The 16,746-nt window shown below is 40.3% G+C and overlaps 1 protein-coding gene across 1 annotated transcript in view; it reads left to right on the top strand.

Moving 5' to 3' along the window:
- PDGFRA (platelet derived growth factor receptor alpha) overlaps positions 1-15,055 on the top strand; it is a 34,617-nt gene extending 19,562 nt beyond the window's left edge. Inside the window, exons 13-23 of the mRNA XM_072335663.1 lie at positions 1,642-1,746; positions 2,461-2,571; positions 2,850-3,003; positions 4,341-4,507; positions 5,603-5,718; positions 6,277-6,399; positions 6,992-7,103; positions 9,100-9,199; positions 9,320-9,425; positions 10,076-10,311; positions 11,693-15,055. Of these exons, the coding sequence (XP_072191764.1) occupies positions 1,642-1,746; positions 2,461-2,571; positions 2,850-3,003; positions 4,341-4,507; positions 5,603-5,718; positions 6,277-6,399; positions 6,992-7,103; positions 9,100-9,199; positions 9,320-9,425; positions 10,076-10,311; positions 11,693-11,840 (1,478 nt within the window). The 3' untranslated portion in view covers positions 11,841-15,055. The remainder of the gene's footprint in view (positions 1-1,641; positions 1,747-2,460; positions 2,572-2,849; positions 3,004-4,340; positions 4,508-5,602; positions 5,719-6,276; positions 6,400-6,991; positions 7,104-9,099; positions 9,200-9,319; positions 9,426-10,075; positions 10,312-11,692) is intronic.
- Positions 15,056-16,746: the final 1,691 nt, after the last annotated feature.

A 16,746-nucleotide genomic window follows, 5' to 3' on the forward strand; every position in this document is an offset into this window, starting at 1 on the left:
GAACAGATGGGATGTGCTTGGAGAGGGGTGAAAAGGGGAATAGCAGCAATAGCTCCCTGTCACTCCGGAAGCGCTCCCCCTGCCTCTGAATTCACTCAGGCTGAGCTGAGGGACAGGAGGGAGATGTGTGTCTCATGGTTTGGGGAGGAATTGGCTCGTGAAGACAAGAAGATCAAGGAGCATCAGCAAACGCGATCACTTTCTGAAGGGCTGCATCCTGCCATGTGGCTCCCAGATTTTCGGGCTGAAAAATTTCAGGGGCCAAATTTCAGGTTGTTTGAATTAGTCTGAAATTTAGTGGGAAGATTTCTCACATCCTGAATGACTGGAAAGAATAAACTTTGGAGCGCAGGAATCTTGAGAAGAAACGGCATGGTTTTTGTGTGCATGACAAACTACACTGTCATGATCTTGGAGAGGTTCGTTAGTTGTAACTCAGCACGCACCATTTCTTGCTAATGATGTAGATATTTATTTTTTGCTGGAAACTTTTTTTCCTAAGGAGTGTATACAATAAAAGTATGGGCTGTAGCCTTAGGATAACAGAAACATGTGGCATTGCATGCCAGATAACACCTTCTGATGTGCAAAAGGCAGAAAGTTCAAACTGCGAGTGAACATCATAGACAGAATGCCATTTATCTCCATAGTAAAAAGCCCTATATAGTCTCCTCATGTTGGAAGTTAGAAAAAACAAACACATGAAATGAAAGAGCTCATTGGGAATATGAAAATGTCCTGGCATCTGGAGCTCATATAGGGGTTTGTTCACTGAATAAATGTTGCCTTAATGAACTTGCTGTCCAATATGGAATCAATGAATTATAGTAGTTTGGATTATGCTTGTGCACTTCATACTTCTCTAGAATTATGCTAAATCTACACACAATTCTTCTGCACACTGCATCTGTAATAGAAAACAGGATATAATAACCAAAACTTTTTGTCTAAATTGATTTGTGGGAAGAGTAAATGTGTATAAACATTAGCTGTTTCATCATAGCACTTGGAAATTTGCAATAAAATTTATTCAAACAGATGATACACACTTGTACATTAAACTTCAGAGGAGTTTCCCTCACATGTGATCAATATGTACTTCAGCTTCCTTCAGATTACTGATGGTCCTGCTTGTCTGTTTCTAAATGTTCTGCTGATTCTCTTCAGCCTGTCTTGTTGCTAGCTGTATCAGTATCAATATAACAGCCTGAAACCACAGCTGGAGAGCCCAATTCAGATCTGAAATGAAGGACACAACTATACTGTAGTCAGATACCGACTGAGGCAAGTTTAGACATAGGAATTTCAATGCTTAGGAAGGGTGAGTGTGGGAGGGCAGAATTAGGGACAAATTTATATGAACTGCACTGTTTCTCAGAGCTCCTGTCCTACAAACTCCCACGTATAGATGTGCTTCTAATGCTTGCTTGCTTTCATTTGGGAATTGTACTTAATTTCTTTAAAATATATTTGCATTTTCTGTTTAACAACATCACATTATTACTATTGTTATTACTATTGTTTTTAACACCAGTGTTCTGTCTACGTGAGTGTACTCATATTCTGAAGAGGAACAGCAGCAGGAAATGAGGCTAATTGCTGCTACACCCTGGAATTAATAATGCTCTTCCTCATGTTTAGGTCGAATCCTTGGTTCTGGCGCATTTGGAAAAGTGGTGGAAGGGACAGCATATGGATTGAGTCGTTCTCAACCAGTGATGAAAGTAGCTGTGAAAATGCTGAAACGTAAGTTATCACCATTCCATTTTCCATTCTAGTTGGTGCATGTTCCCATTGGGTTAATTGAGCACTGCTTGTGTATAAGTAGCTTCCCCATATCTATTTTCAAATCTACCTGCAGTGTGGATGGAGCTGGTTTGTACCATTTGCTCAAGAGCCATGAGGAACTTCCTACTGCTTTTGCAGCTTGCAAAGTCCCTCTGTGCCACGCAAGCAATCCAGTGTACCCCTGGAAAAGGGCAAACAGATTGGGTCAGCTCTTGAGATCGATTAAATAAGTCCTCTTTCCTGGTGAATATCTGAAGCCCTTTTGTTACTTACAATGCTTCTCAACCAGTACATTTTGTTTTCTTCCTCCTGCCTTTTGTGTCTTCTGCCCCATGGAAGAGGTCTCCATCAGCAGAGCTGATGGTCATTCATTAGGTATTCAACAAACATGGAGGTGTGGTACATAGGGATATGGCTTGGTGGGCAAAATTAATGTTAAGTGGATGGTTAGACTAATGATCTTAGAGGTCTTTCTAAACCTTACTGACTCTGTGATTCTATGACTTATGACTCTTCTCTAAGTCTTAAGAAGTCTCATTGTCAAGAAAAGGACACAGTCTTCTTCAAGAAATAATTTTAGAAATGTTCTTCTGTGGCAAGCAAAGAGAGATCAATTGTTATTGTGAAGATGGTGATTGCTCTCACTCAGTGGTGGGTGTGCTTTTTCAACAGCTACAGCTAGATCCAGTGAAAAACAGGCACTCATGTCTGAACTGAAGATAATGACACATCTTGGGCCCCACCTGAACATTGTGAACCTGCTTGGAGCTTGTACAAAATCAGGTGGGTTTGGCTGATTAAATGGAAGCTTGTTGTGGAGCTGTCATTCACTGTTTAACAATTACACAAATATCAAGTGTGATTGACCTTAACATTAAATATGAATAAATATGAGATTTCACAAGCCTACTTGTTATTTGGCAGTAGTTACAGTCTTAATACAGACTTAATACACTGAAATCTATTGACTCCTAGTAATCTTCATGTTCTATATTTGATTCTCTGCTGTCTTTGGGAGCTGTTGTTTTTGAAAGATGCATTATTTTGCCTTGTTTCATCAGGACCTATTTACATAATCACTGAATACTGCTTTTATGGTGATTTGGTGAACTATCTGCACAAGAACAGGGACAACTTCCTCAGCCGACATCCAGAGAAACCAAAGAAAGATCTAGATATTTTTGGGATGAACCCAGCTGATGAAAGCACAAGAAGGTGAGAAAGAAGGGGGAAAAAAAAGTATGACCTACAATATAAGGAATAGCATTACTAACCCTTATTCCTTTCCCTTCATTCCTTGATTCAGAGCTCCTCATAATTCATCTCAATGGGCTTTTCTTTATCAGTACTGTTAGATCTAAAAAGATTTCAGCAGCTTCTGTTCAGTATGCCTGATATGCATCCTAAATCCATGTTTCCTCTAAGTAGATGCCCACAGCCCCAGGACCGCTTCATGTGCTCCACAGACACAGCTGCCTACACAGGAGAACACAGCACACAGATTTTGCAGACCCTTTAAGCAAATTCCACTCTGCCCAAAGTAGTGTGAGAGATATATGGATTTAGAGGAAAAGCCATTATCTTTACAGGACAGCAGTAGTCTACCTACCTAGTTCCAGCATCTCTGGAGCACACAGTCAATGTTGTCTCTCCGTTCCCTCTTCCCTATCTGATCCAGAGGTCCCAAAGCATTTTTCCATTAAGAAAGCACAACCCAGTGTGTAGGTGTTCTTTGTAGGTATTCTTTTGTCTCTGTCCATCGAAGTATGCACAGCTATCTGATTTCCTCATTTCCTGTTTGGGAAATTTACACTAGTCAAACCTCCTTCCCTTCAAACAACATTACAGAGGTTACTCTCTGTGTTCAAGCATTCTCCTTTATCTACTAACAGCCTGGCTAGTCTCAGTGTATTTTGAGCAGCTTTTGCCAGATGATGGTGGAGGAAGCTTGTCATTATGCATTCAGCAATCAAGCAATGTCATAACAGCAGCCAGGATTAAGAAGGAGCCAGAAATTCCTTCAAAAAAACACACTGGCAAATAGACCAACTGACTCAGTAGCCAAGTCCATCTGGGACTATTCATCTGAGCATGGTTAAGCTCAGCTTAACTGGGCTTGATGCAAACTGTGAGTGAATAAATTGATCTGTCTTTTGGAACTCTTTGAACTAAAAACCCTATGTAATAATAGCTGAGTTCAGTGGGATTACTGGAAGTTAGACAAGATATATTGACACATAGAAATATATGTGACTGTTGATGAAAGGACAAGTTTAAAGCTCTTGTACAGGTTCAACTACTGTAGTCTGTGGTAATGTGAGTGTGGTAATATATGGCTTTGTTGTGCTGTAGGATTCTTATGCAGGATTCCCTATCAGTAAGTCAGCTCTTAAACCCTTGTATTACCTAGCAGTGCAACTGTGTGTGTCCTGAGAACTGTCAGAACATAGGATGTTATGGCAGGGAAACCATCTTCCCTGATAGCTGATACAACTGTATATATATATACACATACATATACATACACATATATATATTTTAAATAATTTCAGCTATGTGATTTTATCATTTGAAAACACTGGAGAATACATGGACATGAAACAAGCTGATACAACTCAGTACGTGCCAATGCTGGAAAGGAAGGAGGGATCTAAATACTCTGATATTCAGAGATCTGTATATGATCGACCTGCTTCATATAAGAAGAAATCTTTGTCAGGTAATGTAGAATTGTCCCATTTGCGTGCATCACTAACACAAATAAACGTCTGGTTTTTGCCATTTATGACAAGGATGTAAACTGTGTTCTGTACACAAACGAGTATCAGCTACAAGCTGAAAGCGGGTGCTTTATGATTCTGTGATTCTGTGACTGTCAGCGTGCTCTAGCGGCACTGTGTGCTGCTGGGGCAGTGTTTGCTTCTGTGCTGAAGTGCTTAGGGGCCATATTCTGCAGTGGGGCTGCTTGGAGGCAGTCATTTCATTAGTCTTGTAGTCTGCAAGATTTTGAACAGTAGGAATGAACAACAATAATAGTAATTTTTATTACTCTGTTTCAACTTACATTTCACATTAACTGACACCGAATGTGCAACAATCCCAAATACTTTCCTTGATTATGTAATGAGGATAATGAACACATCCTATTCCCTGTTCCTTTTCTCAGAATCTAGTTATGCTTTACTTAAAAATAGGCACAGTCACTTCTGGCTCTGGGCTCCAGGAACTGAAGCATAGCCAGCCCCAGATTTACATGGCAGACTAATGTACTCATATTGTGCTCTAGGACAGTGGGGATAAATGAATCACAGAATCATGACTGCTTTTTTGCCGACATCTTTCATAAAAAATATAAGATTATTTGCCATAGAATTCCTGATTCTTTTTGCTGGTATTGGGTCTGTTCCAATGAATACTCGTTGGGAAATACAGCAGTGTTCAGAAAGAGTAAGTGGATAAGAATGTACGTGTATGCAAAAAAAAAAACTGGTAAATGTTTTTGAACCACACACTGAGTATTATAAACAACCTGTGTAACACTTCAGTGGGCCTTTTACATTTCTTTTTTTTCCTGCAATTTTGTGGGGAAAAAATTACAGACAGGAGAAAAAACAAACATTATATTTAACACCAAAAGCAGTGTGTGTCAGCAACTGATGAAGACATCAGCTGTGGTTAGTTATTGTGAAGACTGTTTTGGTCATGGCAGTCTGTTAAAGTCATCAGCTCAGAATAATGACAGGTAGAGGAAATGGATGCTTCTCTCACACTTTGCAGCACAAACGTATATATACTTTTCTCTCTTTTTCAATAGAATCAGAAGTAAAAAACCTTCTTTCAGATGACAGTTCGGAAGGTCTGAGCCTGCTGGATTTGCTAAGCTTCACCTACCAGGTTGCTCGTGGAATGGAATTCTTGGCTTCTAAAAATGTAAGCAAATGAAACACTAAGTAAAAATGCAGGAAATGGCCAAATGTCTCAACTGTGGGTTTCAGTTTAGATTCTGAAAACAAATACAATATAATCGTGTTTTGGGGTTTTAGTCAGCTTTTTAACCTGGAAACTGAGATTACCATGATTTGAGAAATCAAAGCAACATCCTCTTCCTCATTTGCAGTCTGTGTCATTGGTAAAGCCATGGATCCTAGTGGTGGATCTTGGCAGGGTCTGGGTGAAGGATCCATCCAAGCACTGGCCAGTGTGGTGCGAGCTCAAACTATCATTGGCACAGCATGCATGGAGAGGACAGGAATCACTTTTGCATCCTTCCCACTGTTGTAAATGCACATGAGGTCCCTCTGTTTCTGAGGAATTATGCCTCCATGATTCTGTTAGCGGGCAGTACTGGGGCCTGTGCAGTAGAAGAAGGTCTTGTTAAGACTGTGCCCAGAAAGTCAACATGATCTGAGTGTTTTCAGAGAGCTTGGAGGAGAAACAGCCCTCTAGGAATTAGCACGTCCTTGAAAGACTTAATTTCTCTCCATGCAGTGTGTACACCGTGACTTGGCAGCTCGTAATGTCCTTCTGGCTCAAGGCAAAATCGTGAAGATCTGTGACTTTGGGTTGGCTAGAGACATCATGCATGATTCCAACTACGTCTCCAAGGGCAGCGTATGTATTTCTTAATCTCCTGGGCTCTGCTTTAACTGCAATGAGAAGTGTCAGCTTTAAATGCTGGTTAGCAGTATTGGTTACACTAATTAACTGCTGAGATGAGCACTCTTGAGAACGATTTTTCTTCAGTTCATTAATTCTTATGACTTTCCTAAGATTGCTTGAAAGCTGGAAAGCTCTTCGGCCTCACTTAGTGCTTCACAGGCTTAAATTTTAACTGGCAAGTTTTGAGAGTGGATAAAGTAAGGATCTGTCAGCATGTAGAGTGGTAACACATCCATCAATGACACATCAGATCTAGATCATCAGTGCCACCCTTTGCATTATACCTCCAATCAGCCTACTCATTTGCTATTGGGAAAATGAATATGGTTGTAGTTTAATAAATTCTTTTGGGGAGCAAAGAGTAGCATTGCTTCTAATCCTGATATCTCCATGTGAAATGGAATTAAAAATATGTAATGGCCACGTTCACAAGTTTTTCTTATTAAAGCGAAGCTAATCTTGACTGTCAAACAACAGTTGTAACAGGAAGCATTTCTTTAATGACTAATCTATGTGGTTTGGGGTTTGTTTCTTTCTGCTACAGACTTTCCTCCCAGTAAAATGGATGGCACCTGAAAGCATTTTTGACAATCTGTACACAACATTAAGTGATGTCTGGTCTTATGGTATTCTGCTGTGGGAAATATTTTCTCTTGGTATGTACTGTGAACACTTTCTTGCATGTTGTAATTAATTTTGTTCAGTCCAAGCTGTTCTACGCAGTGTTCCTACAGTAGAAATATAGGTGTGAAATCAACTTTTAGTTTCTCCTGCATGAGGTTCCAGGTCCCAGCATGAAGTTTGAAGTAAGAAGTTCCTGCTCTCCTAAAGATTTAGGTCTATTTATTTATTTCTTCTGCAAGGTTTTGTTTTGTTTTGTTTTGTTTTGTTTTTGTTTTTGTTTTTTGACAGAAAATTGAAAGCAGGGAGTGAAAAGCTTTTCTGGAATAGCGTTGGTGCCAGGATGGAATTTCTGGCCAAACTGTGGAGGAATGAACTTCCTCATGCATCAGGGTGCCTTGGCTGCAACTCAGCCGTGTGGCTATTTAGAAGCAATCTCTTTGTATATGTTTCAAAAGATCCCATCTAAGCCCCATTACAGAATGAAAACAAAATGTCAATCTTCTGGGACACTGATTTCTCATTTCCAGGTCAGCACCATTCTCACAGTTGGTTTATGGCAGCGTAAAGTGGTTATGACAGTGTTTAGCAGTTACAGACAATATACATTTCCCAGCTGGGAGCAGCCTGGCTCCTGACTCAGGCTGATTAATTAGCCTCCTGGGCGGGTGGCTGGCCTACTTCACTAAGTGTGCTTTGCCCAGATTTACTCTGTGCAGAATTAATCACGCCTGCATGATATCTGGTACTGCCCCATGGCAACCCCAAGCCTAACGTTATTTTCTAGAATAAGTTGTTATAGAGCTGCTTCTCAAAAACAGCGTTTGCACTGCTATTTATAGTATTGATAACTGCAATTTCTGGGCATCACGAGGCCCTGTAAATATCCATTCACGAGCATCACTAGGGTCACAGAAGTGCTATTTAGATGGGGAACTGAAGCACAACTAAGCCTGTGCTTCATTGTATTACTTGTAAGGTAGGGTCTGAAGCCTATTTTTAAGTGAAAACCTTGCTTTTGCAAAGGTTGTGGTCTTTGGAGTAAACATTACAGCATGCATGCCTGCACCCAGGAAAGCCCTCTCTTTCTTGAAAAGTGAAACATACACAAGCAAATGACTTGGCCAAAGTAGCACGGGAAGACAGTGGCAGAGCATGACCTTAAGTCTTCCAGATACAGGCTGACCACCTGATCTGGGTATCAACCGGCCTCTGTGCTCAGTCAGTACTCATCAGAAATGCTACAAAGGGATTTTTTTTTAAGTGGTACCAGCCTCAGTCTTTCCTAGACAATGTTTCACATCAGAGCATACCAGAAATGCCTTGCAGCTGATGCAATACAACATACATCAGTTATTTATTTTTGCCAGCTTTGGTTTAGTTTCTTTAACTTTGATGTCATGTCAAACTTTGGTCTGAGCAGCTGATCAGTATTTGGGGACACTATCTGGGAACCATTCAGCTTCCTCAGTGAAACGTCATTATTTCAATTTTATGATCAGGTTCCACTTTAGAGCTACCTGACTTTGCAAGCAGCGAGTTGCAAAGCTCCAGTATTGTACAAGTAACTCCTCACTGAGAGGAAAGGTTATTTTATACACAAAGGCACATGTGCCTGCAAACAGCTTCCAGGCTTGTTTAATACTGCTTTTCAAGTTCGTATCTCACACACAAAACATAAATTGATCAATAACTGGAATAACTATATGGGCATCTGAGCAGTTCTCAAAAAGATTTTAGAAACCACTTGTATCTCACCCTTCTAGACTCATAGGCATACTCAACACACTCTGAAATTTAAAATATACCCCAGCGGAGCATTAAACAGACAACTGATTTATCTGCTTTCTCCAAGTCAGTATCTTTATGTGGTTCAGCAAATACTAGCTAGTCAGTATTTGTGGCTTTGCAAACATTTTTATTATCATAAGCTGTGGTTTATTTCAAGGTTGCAAGTATTAACACAACGTAGGATAATATTTTTTAATTCAGTTTTATATAGTATTTTTTTTCCTTCTGTTTTATCTGCAGGTGGCACACCATATCCTGGCATGATGGTTGACTCAACTTTCTACAATAAGATAAAGAGTGGCTACCGAATGGCAAAACCTGATCACGCTACCAATGAAGTGTACGTGCATATTTGGCTTTCCCATGCCTGGCCAGCCTCTGGACAATTTTGGCGTTTGTTTTTGCCTGATAGCTTGTTTTCCTTCCCAGTTGATTAAATTGTTTTCTGTCTTATCTGTAGGTATGAGATCATGGTAAAGTGCTGGAACAGTGAACCAGAGAAAAGACCTTCATTTTATCATTTGAGTGAAATTGTGGAGAACTTGTTGCCTGGAGAGTACAAAAAGGTCTGTATTTTGTGCATATGTTTTTAGAGGGAAATGTGACTGTTGCTCCAGCCATCAGAGCCATGAACACTGAACTGACACATCCTAACCTGTATGAGTTACACGATGCAGGCTGTGACATCACATGTTCTGCGGAAAGGAAGCTGAGGTTATTGAGAAAAGCAATTTTGCAGTTTTAGCTGGGAAGCAGAACTCTCTGCTTCCAGTGATACTCTACAAACTTCAGGTTTCTAGCAGAGCATATTTTTTTAATATATATTTTCACAGAATTTTTTAGGCAGTGAAAGTATTCCAGAAAAGGAACTGTGTATTGCCCATATGTAGAATTTCTCTCCCTTCCTCTTCCCACAGAAGTTTGAGTTTGGATTCCAATTCCTACTGCTTCTGGAAAAGCTTTGCCTGCTCCATCATTTGGTGTTCCATTTCCCAGTCTGCCCTTCCTTCTCTCTCGTCTGCTCTGTGCTGCCACACTCACTCCTGTATCTTCTAAAACCAACTCTCAGCCACTTGGTGGTGCTGGGCTTTTACATCCAGTGTTGTGGACTCACTGAGCAAATGTTCTGGGGGTTAATGAATCATAGCTACTCAGCTGAAGAAAGGTGGTCTTAGTGAATAACATCTAATGAGGTTGTTGAATTGAATGTTTTCAGAGCTATGAGAAGATCCACCTGGACTTCCTGAAAAGTGATCACCCAGCTGTCACTCGAATGAGAGGGGACTGTGACAACACTTACATCGGTGTCACCTACAAGAATGAAGACAAGTTAAAGGATAGAGAGAGCGGATTTGATGAGCAGAGGCTGAGTGCTGACAGTGGGTACATCATCCCCCTGCCTGACATTGACCCTGTTTCTGAAGATGAGCTTGGAAAAAGGAACAGGCACAGGTGGGTACCTTACAAATCAGGTAGCCCATAGTCCCCTTTCTGGGTTGCATTTGGTGATATGCATTAGTACTTTTTAGAATCCTACTTCACAATTCATTTCCTAGGCTTTGTTGGAGCTATGCATTAGGAAGGTTCTGTGCAGTGTGGCAGTATTACTGACCATAATGTTTCCAATGTGAAATGCCTTATTTTGGCTCCTCTGTGTCTGCCAGAGGAAGGCAACTGCTAACTTGGCCAAGTCATCGCAACTGTCTGATGGCTCAGCTGGCACTTTTTACATCACATTTTACATCACATTTGCCTCTACAGCTCAATGACTTTGAACCTGGGGAGATTTAGGTTGGATATCAGGAAAAACTTCTTTACAGAAAGGGTGGTTAAGCACTGGAATAGGCTCCCCAGGGAGGTGGTTGAGTCACCATCCATGGATGTTTCTAAAAACCATTTGGTTGTGGTGCTCAGGGACATGATTTAGTGGAGGGTTGTTAGGGTTGTATGGTTAGGTTGTGGTTGGACTCCACGATCTTTAAAGTCTTTTCCAACCTGAGCAATTCTGTGATTCTGTGTTTCCGTGATTCAAGTCTCAAGGGACTGATTTGTTCACCAGCTTTAGAATTCGGGATAGGTTTTTTTTTCATTATCATCTATAATATTTCTTCATAACAGTATATCCAGAAATTTGTATTGCTTCCTTATCAGCTTATATGAATGATTCCACCAAAGCACAACTCTATATAACCTCTGCTGTAAATGGCAGTGGCTTAATTCAGTGCTTCCTTTTCAGCATCATTATATGTAGGTCACTCCAAAAGTAATGTCTCCTATTTATTTCCCATAGAAACAACAATAGATACAGAGAGAACAGTATCACTACTTGATACAGGACATTTTCAGCTACAAAACACTGTTTTTCAGCGTAGTCATCACCATTAGCTGTGCATTTTTGTCAGCAATGAACACACTGGAAATTTTTTGCACTATTTTGAATAGTGGGACAAATTATGTTCCTAAGGAAAACTGACCAGATTAAGATTTATTATCTCTATCTGTAGTTCTTCATACTATCTTACTGTCTATTGCTTTTATTATTATCTGTTGTCACCCAACCTAGTCTACTGTCCCAGCATTGTCATAATTATATTCTTTTAATTAGTCAGAAAGTGTTTAGAGGTACATATGAACAACTTCCTCCTTTGAATTTCAAGGCGGTTCATTGCTCTTGAGATATAAGATGTATTGCATCCTAGGAAACGTGGTCAGAGTAAGATTATGTCATGCATTAGAAAGCACGTGTAGATGTGGTGTTCAGTTCAATTCATAAATTGGGGTACATGGTGCCTTTTAATGTGTATTTTAGCTCTGAGATCTTTGTCTCTTCCAGTTCCCAGACTTCTGAAGAAAGCGCCATTGAAACTGGTTCCAGTAGCTCTACTTTTATCAAGAGAGAGGATGAGACCATTGAGGACATTGACATGATGGATGACATCGGGATTGACTCCTCGGATCTGGTAGAGGACAGCTTTCTGTAATCCCAGACACCTTCTAACTGCACACGGGGAAGCTTACTGTGCTGTCTACAGACTTCTGTTACACAGAGAAAACCACTTCATTGCAATGTCAAGGATGTGAAGAGAAGATGGATTTGTACAGAGGGATGCCCAGTGATGGGCAAAGGAATCAGCCTGAGAATGAAAGAGAGAGAACTGTCAAAGATGGATTTTGTTAGTGTTGCTTCTTGCAGTACTTTATGAGCATCTCAGTGTTGTTTGCCATTCCAGCTGGTAGAGGACGATGGAAAGGCCGTAAACAGACCAATTTTGTGTTCCAAGGGCATTCCTATGACTTTGATGGATAGAATTTCCACTGCAGCAATACTTCATCATTGTAATTATGTAAATAACTATCAGCTCAAGGATCTTTTGAGGTGCACATTGAATACACTCCATGGATTTTAGAAGAGATCACCCATGAATTTTGTGCACTTCTTCCCTCAATCTCAGTGTCAGCTGCTGTTGAACTATCATGTGAATTGAAGAACATGCGAAAACCACTTTTGGACCAAGAAGGTCTGAAACCACAAAAAACTGACCGGTACTACAAAACATGTTACTTTTTAACATTAATGCAAGGGGAATAATAATAATAATAATAATAAAAACCAGTCTATAATAGGTGTTAGAAACCTAGTAAGTCTTTTATTAACTATAGAAGATAGCTGTTTTCATGATAATACTACTACTGTTTTCCGTAACACTAAGCCTATATTTTATAATTCACTGTCCTTCAGTAAAAGCAGTCTCAAGAAATATTATTAACTACAAGGAAAAAAATCATGACCTGAAAATTTGATGAAACAACCTTTATTAGGCCCTATGTAGTATGATAATTGCTCTGACTAGCTAAAACTTCTACAGTATGGAGAAGTTGCATCCTGTAATATGCTAAGATTTAGTTTTCTATTTTGAATTGAGCAGCTTTTCTAATCAGCTGTACTAGAAGCAATTATTGTCCTCCAATTAAATGAACTTCTAAGCATTCAAAAAATTTATTTTTTTTAATTTAGATTTATGCCAGATTTCCAAAATTTTGGAGAGTGAAAGATTATGATAAACAACCAGCAACATCCCATTGTTAGTGTTTCATAGTTTCTCAAAAGAAATCTTATTCCAGGATTAGGTATGAAAAATCAGTTTTATTTTTGAACAGCTCAAGGAAAAAAGACACCTCGCCCAGACTTGAACTCCAGATGATAAAAGCAGAAATAGTTCTGCAACAAATATCCTTGTCTTAATTCTGAAGTTTAAACAGAAGCAGAAAACCGACTATTATCTTTGCAGACTCTAACTACAAATAATAATTGCCTTCAAGTGTGCTTTCTGGATGAAGGTGCATGAGAATCTCAGCCTGCAATAGTTATTTTTTGACACCACTTACAAGAGCAAAGTATTATGATTACTGCTATCACTGTACAGTGTTATTGATATTTTATGTTTTGGAAGACTTACATGTGAAAGAAAGGTACATCACTGCAAAGGGCCCCATCCTTTCTGGTGCTCATCTTTCAAACCTAACTCTAATTCAGTGCGATGAGTGCCTCACAGGACGCACTCAGCATCTGGCATGGCAGAACCAATGCAAATGTGGTACAAACTCATCTCTGCGTTGCAGTACTTTTCCTAGGAAGTATGAAAGATGGACCAACAGCAATTGACAACACACGCTACCTGGATCTGAATAACAAACTAAGCATTACCTTGAAATGGCCCTAAGGAAAGCTACACAATTCCCCATCACGTCATTTGTGGATGGCTGTGGATTGAAGAAAAATAAATGCAATATTGTCATTTCTACAGGCAAATAATTTTGTCTCTGAGTTTCAAAAATATCATCTGGTTGTGGCCACATACAGATGTCCTGCAGATGTGGAAACGTGACCTGAAGTGAGGCACCTGCATTTTCAGCCCTGGTGATGTTTGACAATCATAACAAACCATGAGCAATGACATGTCCTCCTTTCTCTGCAGTCAACAGACCAATACCAAGTGTCTTTCTGAGCTCCGCATGGGGACAACTGTGAAATATAAAGACTCTTGATATAGCCTGGACACACAAGATGATGTAAAGTCCCCCTCCAGTTATGAACTATAAATTGAGGAAACACAAATTGTCTATTGGATATCCCAGATATCTGAATGGCCATTTGGGACCGCACATGCCTTAATTTGCATGTGTAGTCATTACAACTGCATGCTCAAATTAGGCAAGTGATTTCACCTGCACTTTTGCACATGGCCCAGTGTTCTTCGGGGTTTGAAAATCAGGCCTGGCATGTTCTACTATACCAGTTACTGGAATACAAGGACATTTTCCCACGGTCTCCCCTTCCTCTCACTGATTTCATTCTGTATTGCACAACATACACTGGGGCTAGATCAAAATAGTGGATGTGAACCAGAGCCTGCTCACTTTATGATGAATGGTAGAGTTAATTTTCTATCCGTTCATGAGTGTTTGTATACATTAATTTTACCTGTGGCAAGAGTCTAGCCAAACCCAGCTCATTTCAGAGTGGAATCCAATAAACTTGCCTATAAACTGGAATGAGAGGCAGAGGCAGAGTGGGATCTATTAGAGAGGGAGAAGTGGGAGGAGATGATTCCTTTAGTTTTACAATATTTTCAGTATTACCAACACTTTATGGCTTAATTTTTGAGAAGCCACTGGAAAAGATATTCCCAAATCTCACTCTAAGGTAATCTTATAATGACAATCAGTGTTAGCCTATCACAGCATTAGATTTGAAATGGCCAACCAATTCCTTACAGTGTGGTCTGCAGCTTGTACAAAATGGTCCTATTACATGGTGAAGGACGTGAGATATGGTGATGTTATACATCAATATGTATATAAGTATTTTTATATAGACTTTTAGAATACTGCCAAAACATTTATGACAGCTATATCACTGCCTTTGTTTATATTTTTTTTTTTACTGTGATATATTCCACAGGCACGTTAACTGTTGCACTTTGAATGTCCAGAAGTTATATTTTAGAATAATAAAAAAGGAAGTGTTTCCAAAATGGTGGTTGTTGTGAAATATTTGAAGAAGGGCAAGCTAGCCCTGGTGATGGTAGGCACAAAATGTATTACATAATGCCCCTGTTGATATTTTGTCTTTGAAAAATCAAATCCTGTAAATAAAGATCTCTATATTTCAATAAATGATATATAATTTAAGGATATGTGAGGGGTCTATACTCACTTATTGAAAGATTGTTATAAGGGATCAGTCTTGCTTGATTTTTTTTTTTCCTGACTGAGATTTTGGGCATTGGGCAGCAAAGACAGTTCCCTGAGCCCTTCTGCTGTGCACAGTGAGGAACTGCCAATGAGAAGGTAATTTAACCGGTGAATTCTGTCTGTGTGAAGCTCCTTTGACCCCAGGCTGTGGTAGGTTTAGTGCTCCAGTGACCGACGTCTGAGCTCCCCACAAAAGATAAAATCCTTCTGGTTTCAGCACTGGCAGATGTACTGGTAGGTTCAATGCTGCCTGTCTGCACGTGCTGGGTAAAGGGGTGCGTGGGATGCAGAAAGCAGCACTGTGTCATGTATCTTCTATATATGCTCTGCTTCTTCTGATACAGGTGCACAGTAAGTGGTTTTATGCAAAGGTTGTTTTTAATAGGGGACTAAAGCTGCCTTATGTCAGCCTTTAGTCTTTAGCTCTTGATGAACATGGAGGATGGATACGTTCATCTTCAAATTGCCATGGTTTCTCTTCTTCTGGACATAGATGCAGGTATTTGTTTTAAATCTGTGCTGAACTGAGCTTCTTTATGAACCAAACCAGACTTTGCTCTATGATGCTGTACTCCCACAGTAGCTTATATGACTGAATGTGAACTTGAGAAGAATTAAATAATATCAGTCTGAAAACAGTATAAAAATTGTCAGATGGAAAGTGAGAAATCCTTGTTGTGGGAAAATCTTGTGAATGGGAAGGTTAGCAACCTCCTGTCCAGAGAGTATTCACTTTCATTTTAACATTTTTGGGGTGAATCTTCCATCTAACATCTCATTCTTAACCACTTCTTTACAATGCAAAACTCCTCCTTGCATCAGTCAGGGTTCAGCAGCCTGGGCTCTTGTCTTAGGTAAGAATTATGGCAGGTTTCCTCTCCTTTGCACTCTTCCCAGAGAGGTTTCCTTCTCCTGCAAAGCTATGTGGACATACAACCCTTCCCACCACTTCAGGTGCTATGGAGGCAGTCATGGCGTTGTTGTGTTTGTCCCTCTCAGCCTTGCTTTCTGGAGGGCCAGCACCCATGCAGGGAGTGACAGATCCATTAATCATCAAGCCATGATTAAGGGCCACACAAGAACTTGCGGCTGGATGCAGAGCTCAGGTTCAGCTCTTACTCTTTCTTTTTGCAGAGCAGGAATGCATTCTCCACTGCAGAGTGTGACTGCATGTGTGTGAGTGCGTCCACTCAGGGAACCCTCCTGTTGAAGCAGACTCATCCTGCACAATAGCCCATTCCTCACTGCATTGGAGACAACAGCCGAGATGCTTATGACCCTGCTCCCTTCCTCAAGGCCTCTGCAAGTATTTGGCTACCAAGGGAGCCTGCAGGCTTGTGGAGGAGGCATTTGCCTAGGAGTCTGGAGCTGTGGTGAGAGCAGCATTGTGCCCTGTGCAACAGATAGGGTGGGCTTCTGGCCAGGATGGGAAGGGAAAATCAGTCATTATACGTGGGCCCTAGGCAGGACAATTCAGCATATACAGGTGAGCAGACCTTTGGCTAACATTCTTGCTTGTTATGAGCCATGCCAAGGGGAAGAAGCAGTTTTATCACATGGAACCAAGCTGTCCAGCCACCTTGAGTTGTTTCTGATAGCACCTAAGGCATGGTGACCTTGCACCTGTCCCAT

Source organism: Excalfactoria chinensis, chromosome 4 (genome assembly GCF_039878825.1).
Source record: "Excalfactoria chinensis isolate bCotChi1 chromosome 4, bCotChi1.hap2, whole genome shotgun sequence".
NCBI classification, from domain to species: domain Eukaryota; kingdom Metazoa; phylum Chordata; class Aves; order Galliformes; family Phasianidae; genus Excalfactoria; species Excalfactoria chinensis.